This window comes from Oreochromis aureus, linkage group 13 (assembly GCF_013358895.1).
Source record: "Oreochromis aureus strain Israel breed Guangdong linkage group 13, ZZ_aureus, whole genome shotgun sequence".
NCBI lineage: Eukaryota > Metazoa > Chordata > Actinopteri > Cichliformes > Cichlidae > Oreochromis > Oreochromis aureus.
The window spans coordinates 24,490,477-24,512,559 of NC_052954.1; the positions used below are offsets into that span (position 1 = coordinate 24,490,477).

Sequence of the window (22,083 nt, forward strand, 5' to 3'; positions counted from 1 at the left end):
ATGAAAGAGAGGAGAGCGAGTGAGGGAAGGCATGATTAGAGGATGGAGAAGGCAGGATAAGACAGGATGGAGAGGACAGTACAAGGAAGGCAGGCAGGCAGGGATGAAGAGTAGGAAGGCGGCCCAAACACGAGATTTTGATATAAAAGTGACTTACTAAACAGTACATTTTTCCTTAAAACACACACACAAATAGACACGAAACACAGCAGTTTACCATGCAGTACTTTTGCCACCCAGCTTGGAGGTTGGTGTGGCCCTGACTTGGACTGGAGGCTGTTCCTGCCTTTTCCATCCAGGGACATTCTTGTCTGTCACTGCCAGGAGAGCTTAGTGTGCCAGGGAGAGCTGGCAGCAACCGGGGGGGCATCTGGTAGGCCACGCCAACACGCTGACTTTCCTACTGTAACAGGAGCCTCTGAAGACCTGCCATCCCATAATATTTGCCTCTGTACGTGGCTGTGTATTGAGAGAGGTGGGGGCTGTCGTCTACACCTTAGCCCTTGATAACTGTGCAGCAACTTCTGTTCATCTCAGACAACTTTTTGGTTTTATTCATCCCTGGAGCCTAATGACATATTGACTGTCCTTTGGTGCCGTTCCTCGCTCATCTGTTTATTCACTGGATACCTTAAGCAGTCAATATTGTCCAATAAAATAAATGCAGACTTTCAGGAGAAAAAGCAGATGCCCAATAAAACTAATGGTCCCATTTTAAAACGCAGAAATTTCGTATCTTTGTGTCTGCTCCTCAGGTCCTGGAGGACAATGACTACGGTCGAGCGGTGGACTGGTGGGGTCTGGGAGTTGTGACGTACGAGATGATGTGCGGTCGCCTGCCGTTCTACAACCAAGACCACGAGAAGCTGTTTGAGCTCATCCTCATGGAGGACATCAAGTTCCCGCGCACTCTGTCAGCTGACGCAAAGTCCCTGCTGTCTGGCCTGCTCTTCAAAGATCCGAACAAACGGTGTGTGTCGAAGCTTTTTGGGTTTTTTTAACTTTCATATGAAATCAAATTTATTCAGTAATGTGACCTCTGTTAGAAATGCTGTTTTGACGTAAACTAAATCTCCTTATTTGTATCACCACGTCAGCAAAATTTAAATTTTTACTTCCGCTTAAATTGTATCACCAATATGGCCCGGGACTGACTTAATACAAGATATTAACAGATCTGGTGAATTGACAACCACCGGCAAAAGTGGGGAAAGTTGGGAAGATGATTCATATTTGTGCCCTTTGTGTAAAGTAATTTTTCAGTTACTACCTTCAGACACACAGAGGAGACTAATTTTAGTTATTTTGCTATATAAACAAAAAACACCCACTACTTTTAGTGTACAGCCACTAATCATACAAATATAGAGATGCGTCTATTCTTCTTGTTGTTTTAATGGGCAAAGCCTTTCATTCTGTAGATCACTGATTAGCCACCATTTGTCGATAGATTGTAGAAATCTTTCTTACATTCTGTTCATGCTGTGCTGTTCATGTTTTACTGCTTTTGTCACTTCTGCTTCTTACAATCCTGTCCTCACCTGTCCTCTGCCCTAGGCTCGGAGGAGGGCCAGATGATGCTAAAGAAATAATGAGACACAGTTTTTTCTCTGGTATTGACTGGCAGGACGTCTACGATAAAAAGGTATAGTTTGCATGTCTAATTAAACATAATAGGACTGTAGAAAATAATGTATTCAACTTATGAAGACGGGCAGCTGTAAAGAGCACAGTGTTACAGAGATGTGTGACTTTGTATCCTGTGCATGTGTTTGCTCATATAACACCATCAAGTGAGAGTCAGGTGGCATCACTTAAGCAGCTATACAGGTGTCAAGCCTCCTCATTTGACTTTTTTTAAAAATTTGTTTTGTTCTGTTACAGAGTTTAGTAGAGTCCAGTGATTAAAAAGCATAAAAGACCTCCTTCAAATTATTCAATTGCTTTAACAACTATTTATAGGGTTTTATAGTAATGATGTAAAGACAAGACACTCTGGATCTGTGGCTCGGATGTTAACTATGAATAATAACTGTGGTGAAAGGAGGATTTTGGTGGATTTATTTCTTCTTCTTACTGGCCTTTTTTCCCCCTGACTTTTAGTTACAGGAATTTTTATGCCTGTCAGTCTGGAACGGCAACAACGACCACTGCTGTTATTTACAATCTGACCTGATCTCTTCGCATCTCTGTCCCAGCTCGTTCCTCCGTTCAAGCCTCAGGTGACGTCGGAGACAGACACCAGATACTTTGATGAGGAGTTCACAGCTCAGACCATCACAATCACCCCACCAGAGAAATGTGAGTGTCTCCTGCCTCTTTCTTTTCCACACACACACATGAACAAATAAGTCAAGAATAAAATTTGACTAAATCACATGTGTATTTTTTAAAATTTTGTTATTTTACAAAGCTGCAGATATTGTCCTTGGACATAATGGCAAAATAAACAAACACACCATTCTCTGTTGTGGGGTGTTTAATACGTGTCAGGATTTCTGTAAAATGTTAGTGGTGAAATTACAGCGTTTACTCAAACAGATGACTGTTTCACACTGTGGAACAAACACCTTTGTCTGTTTATTCGAGTGTCTCTGTGTTAGTCCTCCGGCCACATGCAGCTCTTCAGGGCTTCTGGGATACAGATCGTGCTTTTAAAATCATTTAACGCTGTATTATACATGACGGGAACTGATGTGAGGTTCCACTTGTTTGTAGGTCACATATTAGTAGTATGAAACTGGCACATCAGAAACTTACTTTTTAATTGTTTAACTCGACAGTAACAGAGAAGATGATCAGATGGGAGAGAGAAGTTGTATATTTCCTGATTGATGTCATGTATTAATACAAATGAACTGTGTTATATAGTAAATGCTTTAAAAATGACCTCTGAATCCATACTTTTCGTATTTTTTCTTAGTCGATGAGGATGGGATGGACTGTCTAGACAATGAGAGACGACCACACTTCCCGCAGTTCTCGTACTCTGCCAGCGGTCGGGAATGAACTGTCCATCACAGTGACATCATCACAGCTGGTCTCTGAGGCCATCACTGTGGGCGCAAAGAGACCCACAGCTTTGGACCAACCCAGAACAACTATGACTTGAAGGATTTTTGCCCTTCTCCTCTTCCTCATTATCTGTTTTTCACCTCTCCAGTGTGCTTCTTCTCTCTCTCCTTTTTTTTTTTTTTTAAATTCTCCCCAGTCCCTCCTTAGAAAAAACCTTCAGGCAAAATTACGGTCTAATCCTGCACTGCAACCCCAGGTGATCCGAACTGTGATGTGATCAGTTGTTATGTAATGACCCTTTAATGATGGGAGCACCTCCGGTGGCCTGCTGTGCTTTGACGTGTCAGCCCTGCCAAACTCTAAAAACGAACATCTCTGATGCACTTAGACAACAGCTGATGCATTTCTAAGGAGACGTTTTTGTGGCTTCTTTATCCGTGGGACGGAAACACAGCATTTTGAATCATTCAAAACCCAAACTGCCATTACCAGTTGTATCTCAGGCTTTTGCAGACAGGTCAGATTTGAAATCCTCAGTTACATAATTCTGGGATTTATTGAGGCTGCCGCATCGAGGAAGCAGTTGTCACCAGTGAGCAGAATCCTACACACCTCATGTTGTCGAGCAGGATTTGACTCAGGTTTTGCTCAGTGCAAGTCATTATCATCGTTGCTGCTATTTCAACTACTACAACAACTACTACAGGTACCGCTGTTCCTACTGCTCTTATACTATTACTGCTACTACTAAAACCCGGTGCTACAATACTGGCTAAATGCTGCTGATCATTATACAGGCGCCAGCAAAACATGAACCACACCTATGCTTATACAGCTGCAGAACAGCTGCTGCTCCTGATGCAGCTCTTACACATCAGCTCTGTAGATCAAATGCGTGTCGTGTGTGTCTGTGTGCGTGTTTAAGGTCCAGTTATGGGTTTGTGTTTTAAGATCGCATCTCAAAGCACAGCAGTTCAGAAGGATGTGTCTCCCAAACCATGAGCTTTACTACATAACCTACAGTGCAGTGCAAGATGGTCGATGCATATATTACTGCAGAGGTGAAAATAGCTGGTTTGAATGTTCCCCCCATTTTTTTTTTTTCTTTTTTAGTTTTCAGTCCCTCTGAGTTTAAATCTCTGAAAGGGAAAACAAAAGCAAATCGGTACTTTTGTTTCGACGATGGAAAGCTTTACTGTGACGCGTTGTTATAGCGGCTTTTGGATCCATGCGGCTGTACCTCTGTGTCTTTGTGCAGGAAAGGGAACCTGAAGAAAGGAGCAGATTCAGCACAGAGCAAAAAAAAAAGTCTGAGCTGGCAGGGTGAGTGCAGTGATGAGAAAAAAATCAGGAAAGATGTGAAATATTTATAATGTGATAAGGAGCCGTGAGGTAACAGCTGATCTGTTTCCTGTGAGTTTCTCTTGTAGGATTTTAAAAAGTATATATGTTTCGTGAGGAGGTACACGTCAACAGTTATGGGTTTACAAGAATCACAGCAATGGTTATAATATATATATGTTTTATTTATTGTTCTACTCATCAGTTTTCTATTTAACTTTTTCTATTGTTATTACATTATTATAGAAAGAAATATATTGTTATTTCTTAGGGCTGAGAGGAAAAAAAGCACCTCAAGAAACAAAAATGGCTGAAGAATGTAGGAGGGAAAGCAGATAGCCTTCCTGCTCCATTTGTGTTTTTTTGTTTTGTTTTAATGTTGTCGTGTTGTTTTGTGACCAAAATGTGACAGCCCAGAGGTGACAGGACATATTAAAGACAGACGACGAAAGTTTGGGAGAATGGACACCTAGGAATCTGCATAATTATCTCAATGAGATGTCAGATATGAAGACTAGTAGATGTCGCTCATATTTATTCTTATTACAGGTGTGTGTTGGTGATGGTTGAGGCACAGTTGGGTGAGAAAGACAAAGTGGAAGTTGAGCAGAAGGAAAACAAGTGCAGCACAAAAGGCTGAATGCAAGGCTTTAGCTGTAAGTGTTTCGAGGAGAGAGGTGAGTTAGTACTCGGTTAAGAAATGTACGTTTGAAGGCGAGTCGTCGTGTTCCTGTCGGTTCTTTGGATGTTTAGAAGAACAAGTTTATTTAAAGATCAGGTCCTTACCACTAAACCATCCCCGCGCTCTTCTGTCTGTGACGTGCGCCGTCATTTCTCCGGTGTGGAATTTTCTTCTTTCATCACGTTGTCGTATGTCTTCCAGTCTGACCAACAAGATTTGAAAGTCCCCTCAAAGTCACTGTCTTCAAATGGCCGGTAAGCCTTACAGATTAGCTCAGAACAAGTCAAAAACGTTGACACCCAGCATTTCTGAGACAAAAATATATATATCGCCAGATGTGAGGTAATATATTTTTAAAAATTTGAAATAGCGACATGTTCATCTTGTGGGGGAGATGTCACCTTCAGTGTCTGGATGACGGATTAAAAGAGTACCAGGGGATGTGCTCTTATTAGCCGTGGAAAACTGTATTCCACTTTATTTATTTGAATGTTTTTATCTTTATTGATGGATAACTTGAATTGATTTTCTATTTAATTTATTTAATGTTGTTTTGGCGTTTAGCAGTAAGGGGATGTAGCTGTGTTTCAACACTTTGTGCTAAAAATAAATGTCTCCTTTTTTTTTCCATTTCCAGATATACAACAAATTACCTGTTTTTCCGCTGCTCTGAAGTCCATATGCTTTACTGTTGCACATCCATTAAACCGCTACTAGGCGCTTTATGGCAGAAAGTATAAAAGGATGGCGCTGGCCTGCAAGCTGTAGTCCTCCTCTGTCCGCTTCACCAGTCCTGAGTCAAAGTGGCACTCAGAACTCTTATGAAAAATACTGCTCTGTGATCGATTGAGCCTGTCTGGCACAGCTGAAGCGAAATGAGTACAAATCCCACCCAGCTGGCACCCTCGACAGGCTCAAGCAAACGCTCCCCAAGTATTTGGAAGGATTTCAGCTTTGATTTGACCCAGGTCTGCGAGCGACTGAGGAGTTCTAGCTGCATGTGCACGCTTAACGCCAAAAATCATTAGAAACCAGAGTTCATAAAATATCGCTTTGTAGCTTCGGCCATAGCACTTTCAACACCCATCACTTTTTATATGACTCAGAGGAGTCTGGTTCAGCTCTGCTTTAAAGGAAGACTTTTAGCTTGTTTTTTTATGTTTATAAGGAAATGAGGATTTTTCAAAACACATCTCCCCCTCCATCTACAACCACTAGCTTTGATGTTGCTCTGATGTTGAGAGTTGGCGAGACCGGATGAAGTGTACCGCACGCTGAGACGAGTTAGAGCGGGCTGTGAACTGGGCTCAGTTGGAATTTTTAGTAAATTGGTCAGTGTTTGTTTAAAAAAAACAAATCCACTGATCAGCCGTGGCACTGATGTCCCAGATTCCTGCTCTGATTCGCAAAGTTTTTTAACAGTAAGCCACCAACTCTCCCCCACTCTATCCTCGATGGATACAGGTCCCTGTAGTGACAGCAATGATATCAGAGTCTGACTGTGGGGTCAGAGATCATAAAAAAAGAAGGGTTTCCTCTGACTTTTAATAGGGGGGAAGGTAACCCTTTTGTAACAGACTTTGTCAGCAACGTGGACACGTGGCTCAGTTCTCAGCACTGAGGTTCTTAAACTGAATGCAGAAATTCATTGTTCCTCACGGCTTTACTGGTGACCTCAACAGTTTGAGATTTGATGCTGCGCTGATGGTGTTCCCTCTTAAAGCTGCTGCTTTTTGTACACCTATCACACAACACATAAGACCCCACTTACGTTTCAGACATTTGTAAAATTCTTTCAACAACCGACCTCTTCCATTGTTAATGAACCCATCAGCTCTAAACGGCAAACCGCTCTCCGCCAGGTGATCAGTAAAAGCTCGAGTGTTTGGAAGGTGAAAGTGTTCGACCTCGTGTCTGCGGCAGATTCCCCCTCCCCTTTCCTCTCTCTGGTACTAGGCCGCTATCATCACAGTTAACATAAACAAGCATGAGATGCATTTATTTATAAACGGCAAACAAAAAAAAACAAAACAGCAAACATGTACAAATATTACACAGTATAACTGGGTTTTGATGCCATGTCCATCCACTGTAGCTTTACAGTTGCATGAGACATTTGCGGACAGAATCCAGCTGTTCGGCAGAGTGGGCCGCGTTTTCCCGAGTCGCTGCGCGGCCGAGGTCGGCGTCGCTCTTGTCGAAGGCACAGAGACGGCGTAGACTCTGACACGGCATCGGGGAAACATTGGAGAGCTTCACAGAAAAGCGGATCAAACTGCATTTTTCTGTGCTCCGTGCAGATGCAGAGCTGCTGGCCAGTGAGCCCGCCACGATGTGAAAACAACAAATTACCATCAACATGAAGCTGTTTTTTTTACTCTGTACATCCTTAGTATTTTTACACATAAAATGTATATGATAGGGATGCACATTATTTTCCTTCTTACAGACAGCTTCAATAAAGCACTATGTCAATCTGCTGCCATCGTGTCGACTTTTTGTTCGCTTTGTGGACCGCCCCGAACTTTCAGCTCAGTCTAAACAGAGCAAAAAAACAATGTTCACTAAAAACTCACAAAATGAGTGTTGGGGGTGCACCTTGCACACATAACAATCTTTAACATAAATCAAGTCTATGTCCAGTATGGCAGAGGTTTACAGAGGCACTTTATGCTCAAAGTTTCCCAGCAAATAAAATCCTGTAATGGAAGTAAAGTTTGGATTAGGATCTTTACAGTTTTTAATCCAGGACACTTCCTATTGGACATTGAGTTGTGCATCATTTTAGCATTTCTATATAAAGAAGTATTACTTCAGAAAGCTCATTAGTGAACTGAGCTTTTATTTATTAAAATGAATACTAAAGTGGGAGGGGAAAAAAAAACAACTTCAAATACTCACTTGACTTATCAATCATAATTACACTCATGAGACAAAAAAAATGCCACAAAAAACCCAGTTACATAAACACAATCCACATTAATACTGAATAGAGGACATAAATATCCTCTAAGTAAACAACGGTTTGTTTTCCTGTTGACAAACGAACAGAACATCCTGATCCACGGAGCGATGAAGGGAAACCGGCGAGACAGACTCATGTGGACAGAGTCTCAGTTCGTCTCATGTTCGGCAGCTTGAAAGACAAACACACAACACATAGTGAGAAGTGTATGTGAACACACACAGAGGCGCGCACAAACACACCCTGCGATAATGAATCACAGCAGAATACAGACAACATGTTTTTCAGCAAATCCAGAACCAGACAGAATCATTAGTCACGAAGGGACAAATGTCTTCTTACTGATTTTTATTCTTGGTAAACTGACAACTCTTAGCGTGCTCCCGGAGAGAAAAGACACGACTACAAATTCATTTAGTATCAGAACAGTGAGTCACACACACAATCACACACTCCTCTGTGTGTTCGTACCTCGATGCGTAGGCTCTGCATCTCCTCGCTCAGTGTGTTTCTCTCCTGCATCAGCTGGTTCTGTTTGGCCAGCAGCTCACACACCTGCTGGGCGCTGCTCTGACAGTGACGGTCCAACTGCTGCAGCCTGCAACACGCACACACACACACACACACACACAAACACACAATATTGACTGAAAGAGTGTGAGAAGAACGTACCCTCCTGGCTAATATAAAACCAAATGTTGTAAATATTGAAAGAGAGCTGGATCCACAAAGAGCTTTTAATATCACTGGACTTTGTTTTGATCAAGCAATCAACAGTGTTTACAGGGATACGAGTGCAGTCTAAGTTTTTCACTGTGAGTGCACACAGGGACGATGCAGTATCTGAAATGTATCAAAGGACTGGATGCTGGCCAGATGTTTATATAATGACGGATATTAAAAATTCCTCTTTTAGACAGTTTTTGAAAACCATAAAGTAAGTTTAAAAAAAAAATGCTGACTTGAGGCATCGAGTCGATAAGCTTGTTGCATTAAGAGCTAATTTATATACGGAACATATACCAAGTTTAATCCAGTAGGCCGCATGATCTATCTATTGATAATTAATGAGAAAGAGTCAACAAAACACAAACACAAAAAACCACTCATGTGAAACTGGATGAAATCTTATGAAAACACTTATTCAGGGATACATTAGTGACACACTGGACCAAATATTTTTTTATAAAATCTGATTTTCCCAAAACTTCAGAGTGATTAGTAACCAAAGTTACCAGTTCATGAGTCAGCTGGTGTTTCTCATCAACAGAATCAGAGTAAAGTGATTATTGAAGTTGCCGTGATGCCCGCAGGCCTCAAACCTTTGTTTTTATCTAACAGCAAACACCGTAACCTGACGGGCAGCTCCCTAAAAGTGCAACTACACGTCAAGTCGACGCAGCCCGCAACTATTCTGATTGGTCTGTTCAGTACTGTTGATTCCTCCTGTGAATTTCCGGGTACTTTTCCCAACACTTTTTGAATTTATCAGTGACAATAACAGTAAAGCATAAATATACCTCACAAGTGACAACAAGTTCCTCGAGGAGGATTGCTGAAACCATAGGAATGGATGTGAGGGCTAGTACGCAGAAGTCTACATCAGGCCTTACAGGCGTGTCACAGTTTCCACCTTGTGGATATGCTGCACTGCAGATGTCTGCAACTGCAAACACTCCTTTGCAGACATTACAAGTCAACAGCTCTGCCTGCGGTCTTCAGAGCGATATAGCAGGAATGAGTGCTCGTTATTAACTGAGTATAATCCCTGCGTGAGAGACTGAGGGACACTGTGTGCTCACAGGGCAGCAGCTTGTCACTCATACAATCCTTCATCATTTTTGCTGACTTTAATGACTTTATAAGAAAATAAGCTTCACGTGGTGTTCAGTAAGACTTTAAACTAGTGATGGAGCTCATATACTCCTCAGGATTGTGTTTTGTCAGGTCAAAGATCAAATGTGCCGACGGTAACTTTCCTTTAGACTTCTAAACAAAGCGAGTTACCAAAAGAAGTCGCCCCCTGTTGGACACTGAAAGAAGAAAAAAAATGCACAGACTTCATTTTTAGATTTTCAGACCTATAAGATACATGCATCGTTCCTACTGCTTGCTTTTTCAGGACTTCCAACATAGAGAGTTGTAGTATCACTATATCAAGATCATTACTATGGGCAACATACTGTCATACAGCTTTTTTTCCCCACTCTTAAATGATAATAATGAGAAAATTAACCCATAACTATAGATTCAGTTACTGCAATAAAGTAAGATTTGATAAAATGAGACAAAGTGATCAAAAGACATGTTGACCATTCATTTGTTTTAGTCACCGTTTTCATCACTGCAGCGTACATTAGCATGTCTGGATATTACATCTATCTAACGAGATCATTCAAAAGTACTTATTCTTTAAAAATTACTCGGATTTTCTTCAGTTATATCATCAGTCTGTCATCCTGTAGCTGTCAAAAACAGTCAGTCTGGTGAGAAAGTTGTGTGCGCGTGTGTGTGGGTGCAGTTCTGAAGTTTTGATCTTTACTACGACATCCCAATTAGTGTGTCCCCCCCTCTGACACAGCCGCTCCTGCAGACAATGAACTCTTTCACTGCACACTAGGATTAAACTCAGTGTGTGTGTGTGTGTGTGTGTGTGTGTGTGTGTGTGTGTGTGTGTGTGTGTGTGTGTGTGTGTGTGTGTGTGTGTGTGTTCCAGCTGGAGTTCAAGGATGTGTGAGAAATTGTGTGTGTCGAATGTGTGTTTGGGGGTTGTGGATGAATGTCTGTTGAGATATTTCCCACCAGCAGCCCATTATTTCACTCATTCATCCATCAACTCAGTCGGCCATGCTCCCCTCAAATGCAGTGGTGAACTCATTCATTTACACACACACACACACACACACACACACACACACACACACACACACACAAAATAAGAGAGACGTCACAGCACTGGAATGCACATTTACATATTTAACCAGCAATCTATAAAAGTATACATATTTCTGTCTTCTATATGAGGAACTTTAGGATAATTTAGAGACTCTTGCACACATGAAACAATGCGTCAAAGTATTAAGTACAATTACTCGAGTACCACAACTTCAGATTACTCATGCTTTACTTATGCATTTTCATTTTTTTACTTACTTCTGCTATATTTCAAAAGGAAATGTATCATTTAGTCTGATATGTCTATTAAATAAAAATAGCCACTAGTTAATCCTCTATAACATGATGAAATATTAAAGATTAAACCAGTTCTCGATGAATAAAACACTTTTGTGGCAGGATTTATTGTTTTTGTTTCTCTCCTGTGTAGGGACCTGACCTTTAGATTACAAACCACACACTAGCACCACCTCAAGGAGCATTAGAAGTTATGTACTGCTCACATATTGATAGGCAGCTAATAAAAATGGAAAAATGCCCTACATAAGAATAATCATAAATCCAGTATCTCAAATTCTTAGAATATTATTGAAGACCAGTATAAAAGAGATTTTAAATACAAAAATGCCCAAATTCCAAAAACTATACACTTGGTTGGAGCTCCTTTACCACAGTTTACTGCTGCAGTGTACGTGGCATGGAGACGGTCAGCTTAAAGCACTGCTGAGTGTTTCTGAAGACCAGATTGCTCTGATAGTGTCCTCCATCCTTATTTTTGGGTGAGGTGTTCCTAATCTTCCTCTTGAAAACATCACATAGATTACTTAAGACTTAAGAGTTCAGCCTGTATTATCAGTGTATGTATTGTGGTATTAAAACTTTACTTACTACTTAGAGGGAGGCAGGAGGAAATGTAAAATGGTTAATAAAGTATCTGCTACATTTTCTGAATCTAAAAAACCAACATCGGTCTCTGTGGCGCTCCTCAGAGCTCATAAGCACCCTGTGAGGAATTTTAATTACTCTGATATGAATTATAAGCTAAAATTGTCACTGTTTCAACAAGTTCATTAGAAAGCAATGATGTGGGGGGATACCGACAAGGAAGAGCGAAGAAGAGGAGGATGAAGAGGGTAGTGGCTCGGGGCAGAGAGAGACAGAGAGGGGGTAGCTGGGAGGGAGACAGATGCCCCTGCCCTGCTGGTCATGTTGGCAGTGGTAGTGCTGCCTGTGTGAGACAGACGGGGGAGCCGAACATCCCAACACTTCACCCTGCTCTCCCCACCCACATGGTCCTCACTCCGCTCTGTAGGGTTTAATCTTTTTTTTTTTTGCCTGTCCTTCTTCATCATCCCTACCTTCCCTCTTTGAGCCTCCTCCTTCTCCTCCACCCTGTCTCAGGGCCCGCTGAGTGGTTTATCCCAGACCTGGAGGCTCTGTCCAGTCCTGGAGGCTGAGGGCGATGACTCCCCTCCCTGCCTGGTGTTCCTCCAGCCGGCTGCCAAGCTGTCCTGACCAACCACCCCCTCACTCCCTCCTCCCACTCTGCTCTACCTCCTACGCCTTCACACAGCACCACAGCAGGACATCGCCACGTCACGCAACAACACAACAAACACACACACAGAAGCAGCCCCGCTGCGGTGAGCGAAGACACAAGGTACAAACACAACCAGTGCGGGGATGTCGGCCACACACATACAGCAGAGCACCTAAAGGTCAGAAACAGCCTGTTGTTCTGAAGCTGTAAATGTTTGATGAGGGAAGTGTTGGGAATGTGTCGACTGAAGGCCTTTAGCTCCACACCACTAAACTAATCTGAGTCACGCTGAGAAAATGCCAGTCCTTATCCAGTCATGCCCTGTGATATCGATACATGTAGATGCACCACTTCGAAAATCAAAGAGAATTAACGGGAGATTTTGTGGCGATGACTTGGCCCGCTTTGAAATCCACTCTATAATCCAACAGGGGTTTTACACTTTGTCTGCTAGTGGAGAAAAATGTGACACTGGAGTGAAAATGTATTCATTCATTGATTGATGCTGTGAGGATATTTCTATGAAATGATCCACAACTTGTTCACAGACGATATCCTACAACGGTAAACAAAACAAAACCTGCCATATCTTAAAAATCTCATTTTATATCAACTTTAAAGTCAGATTACCCAAAATAAAATATTTCTAGTCCTACAGAGAGTTCTGTTGTTTGCATGCAGAAGTTTAACTTAATCAAATTTCTTTTTTCACGCACAAACCACTATTCTTTAAAATCTGTATCTCAAAACTATCCCTCTTCAAAATGTGGATATTGTTTCAAATTTGAGTCTAAATCATTTACATCCTCTATTTAAATAAACATTGTGAAATGACAACATACTAAATGTTTAAACTGAGAAAATTTATTTATTTATTTTTTTATTTTAATGTGTGCTGTCTTTGAGTTTGATGCCTACAACGTGTTGGAAAAAGACTGGAAACGTTATTTAACTGGGGAAAAAAAGTGGGAAAAACACCTGTTGGAATATTTTTAAAGTAATTAGGTTAATTGAAAACAGGTTTAGTAGCATGGCTGGCCTACAAGACACATGCACTTGGAGACTATCTTATAAAAAGAATTTAAAAAGTCCGGATGGAGAGGGGAGTCACCATGTTTAAGGTGTAAGGTTTATCTAAAGCGATAAAAAATTGGGGGGTGTACTACTAAAAGAGTCTGGAGCAGAATGGGAGGAAGTAGGCAGGACGCCAAACATCAGGCCTTCAGATGGCGCTGCATTTGACAGCCGTGTAGTGGAAATCCTTGCATCGACTCAGGGACGCTTCTAAAAACGAGTCTAAATTAGCATACACTCACCAGCCACTTTAATAGTCCTACCTGTTGACGCAAGTATCTCATCAGCCAATCACATGACAGCAACTCATTGCATTTAGGCATGTAGACGTGGTCAAGACAACCTGCTGAAGTTTAAACCGAGCATCAGAATGGGGAATAAAGGTGATTTAGGTGACTTTGAACGTGGCTCGGTTGTTGGTCTGTATTTCAGAAACTGCTGATCTGCTGGGATTTTCCTGACAAAACCATCTCGACGAGAGAGATCATCCAACATATCAGCACAGAGATCAAAAACCAGCATCGGTGATTGAATGTGAGGCATTAGAGCAGATGGCACACTCAATTAGCACATTTTTGAAGTCGCCATTAATACAGACAAAGATCTGGAACATCTTGTTCAGGAAAGCTTTTATATTTCAGCAAGATAACCACACGTATTACAGCAGAGCAGCTTTGCAGTAAAAGAGTCCAGGTGAAAAGAAAATGACCTCCCTGCAGTCCTGAACTGACCCCGGCTGAACTTTTAACTACAGGAACTAATCGTCTCAGCTCCCACACACATGCAGAGTGTTTCTGAAAGAAGAGGTGATGCAACACAGCGGTCAACATGCCCCCATCTTAACATTTTTTTTTAAATGCGTTGCTACCCTTGAATTCAAAATGAGCTTTTACATGTTGCCTTTTCGTTACTTTCAGTTTAAAACGGGGTTTAAATAGTTACATTACATTTTACACTTCCACAAAGTAACTTTGTAGCTGTTTTTTCTCAACACACTGATCATCCATTCCTAAAGCATAACTGGGTCACTCTGGAGTTAATATATCCAAAACACAATGATTCTGAACAAAATGGCAACAGCTGTACAAAATGTAAAATGCCAGCAGGCTTCTACACAACCCCCTGACGTGACGCTAAGTGAGCTAAGCAGGCAGCCAGTAAATCAGTCGGCCAGGTCGTGGCTCGAGATGTTTAAACCGGCTATAGGTTGTAAGCTGAAGGTTTATGTAATGCAGTAAGTGAAGGATTTGACCCCAGGGCAGACATAAACAACCACAGACGCAGTTTGTCTGGCCTCAGAGACGCCAACCTCTGACCTTACACAACACACTTTCTCTAATCCACTTCACCTCACCTTGAAACCCCGCCTCCTAGGGGGGCTGTGTGTATATGCGTGTGTGTGTGATTAAGGTAGCGCTCCTTCCAGCAGCTAAAGCAGCAAATCCAATAACTGGTCTCTATCGACTGGCACACTCATTAATTAGGGCTTAAAACGGCTTAATGCTCAGGCACTGCCCTACACTGAACACCCCCCTAAACACACACACACACACTGCTGGCTGGCTGGCTCAGTTCTGCACACTGCTTGGAACGGGTTAGGTTAGAAGGAAGCTTGGATTCACTGACCGACTGATGGGAGGACAGATAAACGGATGTTTGGGTGAAGGGGATCTGCAGCCGGTGAAAAACGAGGGCTGACAGTTTGTGGTGTCAGGTGAGGTGTCGGACTGAGCAGTGACGGGGCGAAGAGAAACCGAGGCTCCAAGCTCCAGCCGTCACCATCCCCCTGCTGCCTGCTGATGGCCGGGCTGGCAGCTCAGTGACCGGGGTTAGAGAAGGGAAAGCTTCCCCGCTGACCTGGTAAAAGGACACCACCTGCTGGATCCAGCGCTTTACTGACACACACACACACACACACACACACACACACACACACACACACACACACAGAAATAATTCCCCTAAAATACCTGAAAACAGCTTCCAGAGCAGTCCTGGTACTAAGTGTGTATTCTGCTCTCCAGCAGACATGACAGAAGCAAGTTTTGCTGGGAGGCAGTTTGCAGTAATTTCCCCTGACAGCCCAATAATCAAACTCTGCTCACAATCTGCACCTCGAACCACAGCACTCTCTATTGACTGCTGCTAGTAAGGAGATTAATTACAACACACAAACACAGACACAGCTACCTCTCTCTGGTATACATCAGTCGTAGCCCACAGCTAGTGTCTAAACTCTGTTGTGTGCGTGTACGTGTTTGTCTGTGTTTGCATATTTATTTACAGGTGGGAGCATATGTCCTAAAGGCATGGTCCAAAGGGAAAGTGCTAACGTCACGTTAGAAAAACAGAGAGACTGTAATAGATACAGAAGATCTGGAAGCGGCGTTCAGGTCTGTCACTCAGCAGCCCCTTATGAATGTGTGTGTTCCTATCACTAAACAAATCAGCCAGTGGAGCGTGCCACTTTAAGAAAATATTTATCGCACAGTGCATAGATTATCAAAATTACTCGAAAAAAAGCCACAGAGTAAACTGACGCTATCCTGAATAAACTGGGTTGTGAGATCAGGTATTTTACTTTTTTTTTTTTTAAAGAGTAAAATAAAGAAAATAAAATCTGTCAGCGATGGTGAACGTGGGCTGTAATTAAAGAGTAAATTTCAAAAATCTGCAAACCAGAGAGATAAAAACACATGCTCAAACATCACAAAAAACGAAGGAATCGGACTCAATGTTGCAAAAAATTAAATCTAAAGACAATGAAAGATCTCTGAACCTACGTGTGTGTGTGTGTGTGTGTGTGTGTGTGTGTGTGTGTGTGTGTGTGTGTGTGTGTGTGTGTGTGTGTGTGTGTGTGTGTGTGTGTAGCAGGCAGGGGGCCTAGGGGGGTGAAGAACGCAGGCAGACGGCCTTGGTTTGCCTGGTTACAACAACACTGCCAGGGGCATGAAGGCTGCAGCTGCCACACACACACACAAACACACACGCACAACACAAAACCATATTTCGCCCAACCCCAGGCATGCCCACCATCACCACCCTCACACCCCAGCGCTCCAGCTAAATCTTGGCTGGCACAAAACCGCACTCAAGAATATGTGTGTGTGCCTGAAGGCCATGCCCCTCGTCCTCTTCCACCAACCTGTCATGCCAGTTGTTGCTCTCGCTAACATGTGCATCTGACATGGGAACGCGATTGCTGACGCTGCGGGGTTTTGATCGGGATGAGACCGACATGCATTCCCTCACTGTCTTTTGATTTTCTTTGCTTTTTGTTTACGGCCACCTGGCAATTTCCACAGACTTTATTCTGTAAAGGCACAGCGGATTTCACATGTGAGCGTCACGCTTGAAAGTCAGTTTCATTTCCAGATCCACGACACAGAAGATCACCATCCCCTGAATAAACAGATAAAGAAATTACATATACTGGATATTAAAGTAGTATATTGTTTATGGGCAATTTCTAAAGCAGGATATAGTTGATGTTTTTCTGTAATTTAGAACTGAAGAAATCCTAACAATCAAATCATTTGCAAAATCCTCTAAGATCGAGTAATCTTTAAATATGTATATTTTAACTGGAGCGGCTTTGGTGCACCGCACTGCTATCAAACAGAGGAAAATAGAAATTGTGAAGACAGAAATGGCGATTAAACAAATATCGGGTGAATTGGCATCTAATCATCAAACTAAAAAAAAAATCATCTGTGAAGCAGCCTCTGTTAAAACTGCTCTTTTCCCCCATTAGTTTCCAGCTCACAGCTGTTCCCCTGCAGTGCTGAGCACAGTGTGAAGATCAGGAGGGGAAGAAAAAAAAAGTGTCTTAGATGTTACTAGCCTGCCAGATGTTCCATGAACAGTCACATGAAAGTTGCAACTCATCTGTCGCAGTCCTGCAAAACCAATATTCAGCACTTATTAAGGGAACAACATACAGGAGGCAGCGATCCTATAGCAGTTCAGTTTTAATTCCTTTTATTTTTTTTGAGCACTGCACTGTGAACATTTATATTCATGCACGCTGAATAACAGCGTGAATATAATAACCTAAAGTCTGTCAGGTCAGCTTCTTCTTCTAAGAGCACGGCATGAAGTGAAAAATACTTTTCAGCATCTGATCACCAACATTAAAAAATACTATACTTTACTTAAAAATGTTTGTTTTTGTTCATTGATTTTTTAATTTGGCTTCTCTTGTGTTTGTTACTACAAAGCCATGTTAACTAATCATGCTTTTATTGTGAAGTCTTTATTTAACAGGTGCAAGAAAATAAGATAAGATAAGATAAGATAATTCTTTATTGTCATTGCACAGTCATACATAGTACAGTAGTACAATGAAATTGGAAAAACTGTCCTACGTCGGTACTACATATAACACAACACGACACGATATGACACATCACAACGCAACACAAACAACACAACACAGTATATTAACTTAGAAATAAAAAAGAAGAATAAGTGTTATGTGTATTGCACACTGTTATTATTGCACATTAATTATTATTGCACCTTGTTATAAATATAAATATTATTATTGTTATTGTTTTAAACATTGTTACCTCCCCTAAAAAGTCCAGGCAGGTAGCCAATCAGGTCAGCTATTTGCATTGATTAGGGCTATTGCCCTGTTGTAAAAGCTGTCCTTGAGTCTGTTTGTTCGGGACCTCAGCAGCCTGAACCTCCTGCCAGACGGCAGCAGCTTAAACACCCGGTGTCCTGGGTGTGTACAGTCTCGTAGGATGCTGCGTGCCCTCTTGAGACAGCGAGTGCTGTACAGGTCCTTCAGGGAGGGAAGAGGATGTCCAATGATTTTTTGGGCCATATTGATGACCCTCTGGAGTGCCTTTCTGTGTGCTGTGGTGCAGCTGGAGAACCATACACCGATGCAATATGTCAGCACACTTTCAATGGAGCAGCGGTAGAAAATGAGTTTTAATGACATTTTTGTTCTAAAAGAAAAAATCAGCACTCTTAAACCTTTATATAAGATTTAAAAACACTAAAACAGCATTTATATTATTACTGGGTTTTTTATTTTCAAATACAATTACTTGATATTACTGCTACATTTACATTGCATGCTGTGGTGCTTTAAAGTTTTTAGCTTTACATTAAAGTAAACAAAGTTGAAAGAAAAGAAAATAAACATCATGCCTGCTTCTTGCGCTGATTGTAACAAAACCCATAAATATCCAGCTTACCTAAGTATTAAGTTATTATCAATAAATTAAAATTTAAAAAGGTCTGTGCAAAAAATCTTAATTGCAGATAAAGTGGGGCTAGTATTAGGCCGTCAGCTGTGCTGTACCCAATAAAACATCTGTAACAGACACAAACTTGGTAAATCTGTTTGTCTTTTTTCATCTTAAGACCTTTCGGTGCCATCACCTTCCGTATGATGTAATTTCATATTGTTAATATCAATTATTTTCCTTCATCATTTCAGGTGCTTTTTCTTTCATTCCGGTAAAGCGTCCCAGACAGCAGTTCACCAGCGTAAAACGAAAGGCTCCTGGCCAGTATTTATAATTAAAAATAAAATCTGGAAAGAGTTTAGGAAGGGATGTTAGAAATATATTCACGATCTGACGAAGCTGTAAACAGCTCTGAACGGGCACAGAAGTCGTCTCTGCTTTCATTTCTGCATTAACAGAGGTGTCGGTGCTGCTGCAGGCTGGGAAATCATCTATTTAATGTCAGAGTTGTTTGCTGCCGTGAGGCCTCCTGACTGTTTTAAGCCGTGTGTTTGAGCGTTTGCTTTGCTGGCATTAAAGTGTTTCTGCTGATGTTACTTTTAACATTTTTTCTAAAGAAGGGGCAGGTGCTTCTGCTCGAGTTTTCTACTTGTAGTTTTATGAAGTAGTGTTAGAGTCACTGACTGGGGCTTGAGATGTGACGCTTTGCACAGTTAACGCTCCAGCTTGCAAGCCTCTGGCTACAGCCTGACATCTGAGCTGCAAATCTGTGCGTCTGTGTGTGCGTGTGTGTGTGACAGAGCTGTAAAGCCACCGTTTGACAATGCTCTTTCAGCAGGCCGCCCTGCAGTCGCTCCCGGCTACGGGAGCCAGCTGGGCCATGCGGAGACAGAAACGATGAGAAAGGAAGAAGAGGAAGATGAAGGAGGAGGGAGACGACTGATCAGCGCCATCCAGAGGTAAGAACGCAAGTATGAGTGAGGAACGAAAAGGAGGCAGTGTCTTAAAACGGTTAATACTTCCTCACGTTTGCTTTTGTAAAAATTTGAAATGTAAAGTTAAATATTTGAAATGTTTGTACAGTAGCTGCTAACAAACCACATTCTGACTACCCAACTACCTACCTGTGATCAGTGCTTTATGATAAAAACCTGAAAGGCAAGGGGCTGCTGTTATGTGAAAAATAAAAATCTGTGAAAAAACAGCTGTGTGAGATCAGTAAAAAAAAAAAAAAAAAAAAAAAAAAAAACGCACGTGAAATGTAAGGAGGTGATGTTAATATTAGCGCTCTGTGAAAGATGAATACGAGGCGTTAACGACGCTGAACCTCACACTGGGCCTTCTTTGTCTTTATCCTCACTTTCTCCACATCTCACTCTTTTTATCGTCCCTCTGTTTCTCTGTACCTCTTAGATCACACACATAGTGGCAAGTCATCACACACAGATGCACGCACACACAAATATCTGTGTGTGTGTGTGCGTGCATGTGTGTGTGTGTGTGTGTGTGTGTGTGTGTGTGTGTGTGTGTGTGTGTGCGAAGACACAGATGAGACAAATGAAAGCTGTCCTGTTTTCTTCTGCCCAGCCTCTGCCAACTTCATTTGCAAATGAAAAGTTTTGCGAAGACCGTCCTTTTGCTTCTGGGGCGGCATGGCAGCACACTGTGTGTTTGGGAGCGGGGGGATGAGGAGAGACGAGGGTTTGACAGAGGGTGTGTGTATGTGTGTGGCATGAGCCCAGATGAAGCAGCCCTCGCCTGAGGCTTGCTGTCCGCCCGCGGTAGCAGCAAGCCTGTTCCTTCTTCCCTGGCCCGCCGCGACCATTTGTTCCATTAACCAATCTCCTGGAGCCTCTGGTGCAAATGCACACACTCATACACACGCATGCACTCGCGCACACACACATCCACAGGCATACATACTTCAACAACTGCTTGCACAGCTCATGCCACACATGGCCCTCCATCCTCCGCTCCATCCCTCCCTCCCTCTCTGCTCTCCTCCAGACGCAAGCACCATCTTTCTCCGTGGAGGCCATATGGCCCAGTGAAGCCTGTGGATCTACAGACACATCTGCGTATATGTTGCTACTCTTCTTAAAGGGCTCCACAGTGAGCTGCGTGCTCATAAAAGCGCTCGTACACCTTTACAGCACTCGCGCACTGAGGCCTGACAAACACACTCCGCTGTCACTATGCGTGGTTAAGCAAGCGTTGGTGTTGTGCTGGTCCGTCGTACATGTGTGCGAAAGTCTATGTGCATGACCTAAGTGTGTACATGCGTAGTGATAATTGGTAAAACAGCCTGCCAACAGCTGTGGGGTGAGAAAAGGTTGCGTGGTGTTTAGTACGGAAAGCAGAGGGGAGGAGGAGAAGAGAGGAGAGGAGAAAAGTTGGAGCAGGAAAGGAAAGTAAAGTGAAAAGAGATAAGAAGAAGAGAAGGGGGAGGTAAGAGGAGACGGAGGGCAGAAGAGCCACAGCTGAAAAAATAATTAATATGAATAGAAATCTGGAGAAGTTACAGTTAATTTAAGTCACATTTCCCAACCAACATTACTCTGTTAGAAAAAGGTTATTTCATATATATATATAGAGATCAATAGATATGTTTTCCTTTTTCATGTTAAAGCTGCATTATAAGAGAAATTTCCAACTAAAATGGACCAAAGTGGATTAAAGTTTCAGGGCCAGCTGTAAATGTACTCATGCAGTGTTTTCATATTTTAATAATATCTTTACTTTAAAAGAAATGCTCATTTTTACTTATGTAATGATTTTAAATATTTTGGAATAACTAAGAATGCATGATTTGCACTGAGAGTTTAATGTTTCTATTAACTAATTTATCTGCACTGCAAAATGTTCACTTTTGTCACAGTTTTAGCAAAATCTAAAACCATATTAATCCAACCAAAACATCTTTTTTCTTCCGTTTGTGCTTGTATTAAGTTGTTTTCACATAATACAAACTCACAAACATCACCTGCCCACTGACAAATGATCGGCTGTCTCGAGTTAGTAAAGGCTGATTTCTTGTTTGTATTTTTCTGACACAAAAGCATCTGAAAACGATCAAATACTTTAGTAAAAATGTTAAATAAAATATTCTTGAACACTAAAAAAAAAAATACTATTTAAACCTAAAATCCCAAACTACATTAAACACTAAACTAAATCATAATGTTTTTAAAAAAGGCTGATAAAAACAATAATAATCGCAGAGCTTTTATATTCAACATTTGCATCTATGCATCTTCTCTAACTCACTGCTGTCCTGCTCCATCTCTCCACCCTCTGCTCCATTCCTTCATTTCCAAGCAGAAAAAAAGAAAAAGAAGAAAGAAAAAAAAGCAACAACACAGAA

General features: G+C 41.8%; 2 protein-coding genes across 8 annotated transcripts in view; one reads left to right on the forward strand and one right to left on the reverse strand.

Moving 5' to 3' along the window:
- Nucleotides 1-7,518, forward strand: part of akt3a (v-akt murine thymoma viral oncogene homolog 3a) — a 58,190-nt gene extending 50,672 nt beyond the window's left edge. For 3 of the 6 annotated variants that reach the window (XM_039621687.1, XM_039621685.1, XM_039621686.1), the window contains 4 exons: nucleotides 756-970; nucleotides 1,558-1,645; nucleotides 2,199-2,301; nucleotides 2,924-7,518. In XM_039621687.1, the coding sequence (XP_039477621.1) occupies nucleotides 756-970; nucleotides 1,558-1,645; nucleotides 2,199-2,301; nucleotides 2,924-3,009 (492 nt within the window). In that variant the 3' untranslated portion in view covers nucleotides 3,010-7,518. The remainder of the gene's footprint in view (nucleotides 1-755; nucleotides 971-1,557; nucleotides 1,646-2,198; nucleotides 2,302-2,923) is intronic. The other 3 variants (XR_005615347.1, XR_005615346.1, XR_005615345.1) reach the window with 3 other exon arrangements.
- sdccag8 (SHH signaling and ciliogenesis regulator sdccag8) overlaps nucleotides 3,184-22,083 on the reverse strand; it is a 54,003-nt gene continuing 35,103 nt past the window's right edge. The window contains exons 17-18 of one of the 2 annotated variants that reach the window (XM_031746768.2): nucleotides 8,475-8,601; nucleotides 3,184-8,174 (exon numbers count right to left, since the gene is read on the reverse strand). In XM_031746768.2, the coding sequence (XP_031602628.1) occupies nucleotides 8,136-8,174; nucleotides 8,475-8,601 (166 nt within the window). In that variant the 3' untranslated portion in view covers nucleotides 3,184-8,135. Of the gene's footprint in view, nucleotides 8,175-8,474; nucleotides 8,602-13,937; nucleotides 15,408-22,083 lie in introns of those variants that run through there. The other variant, XM_039621684.1, reaches the window with a different exon arrangement.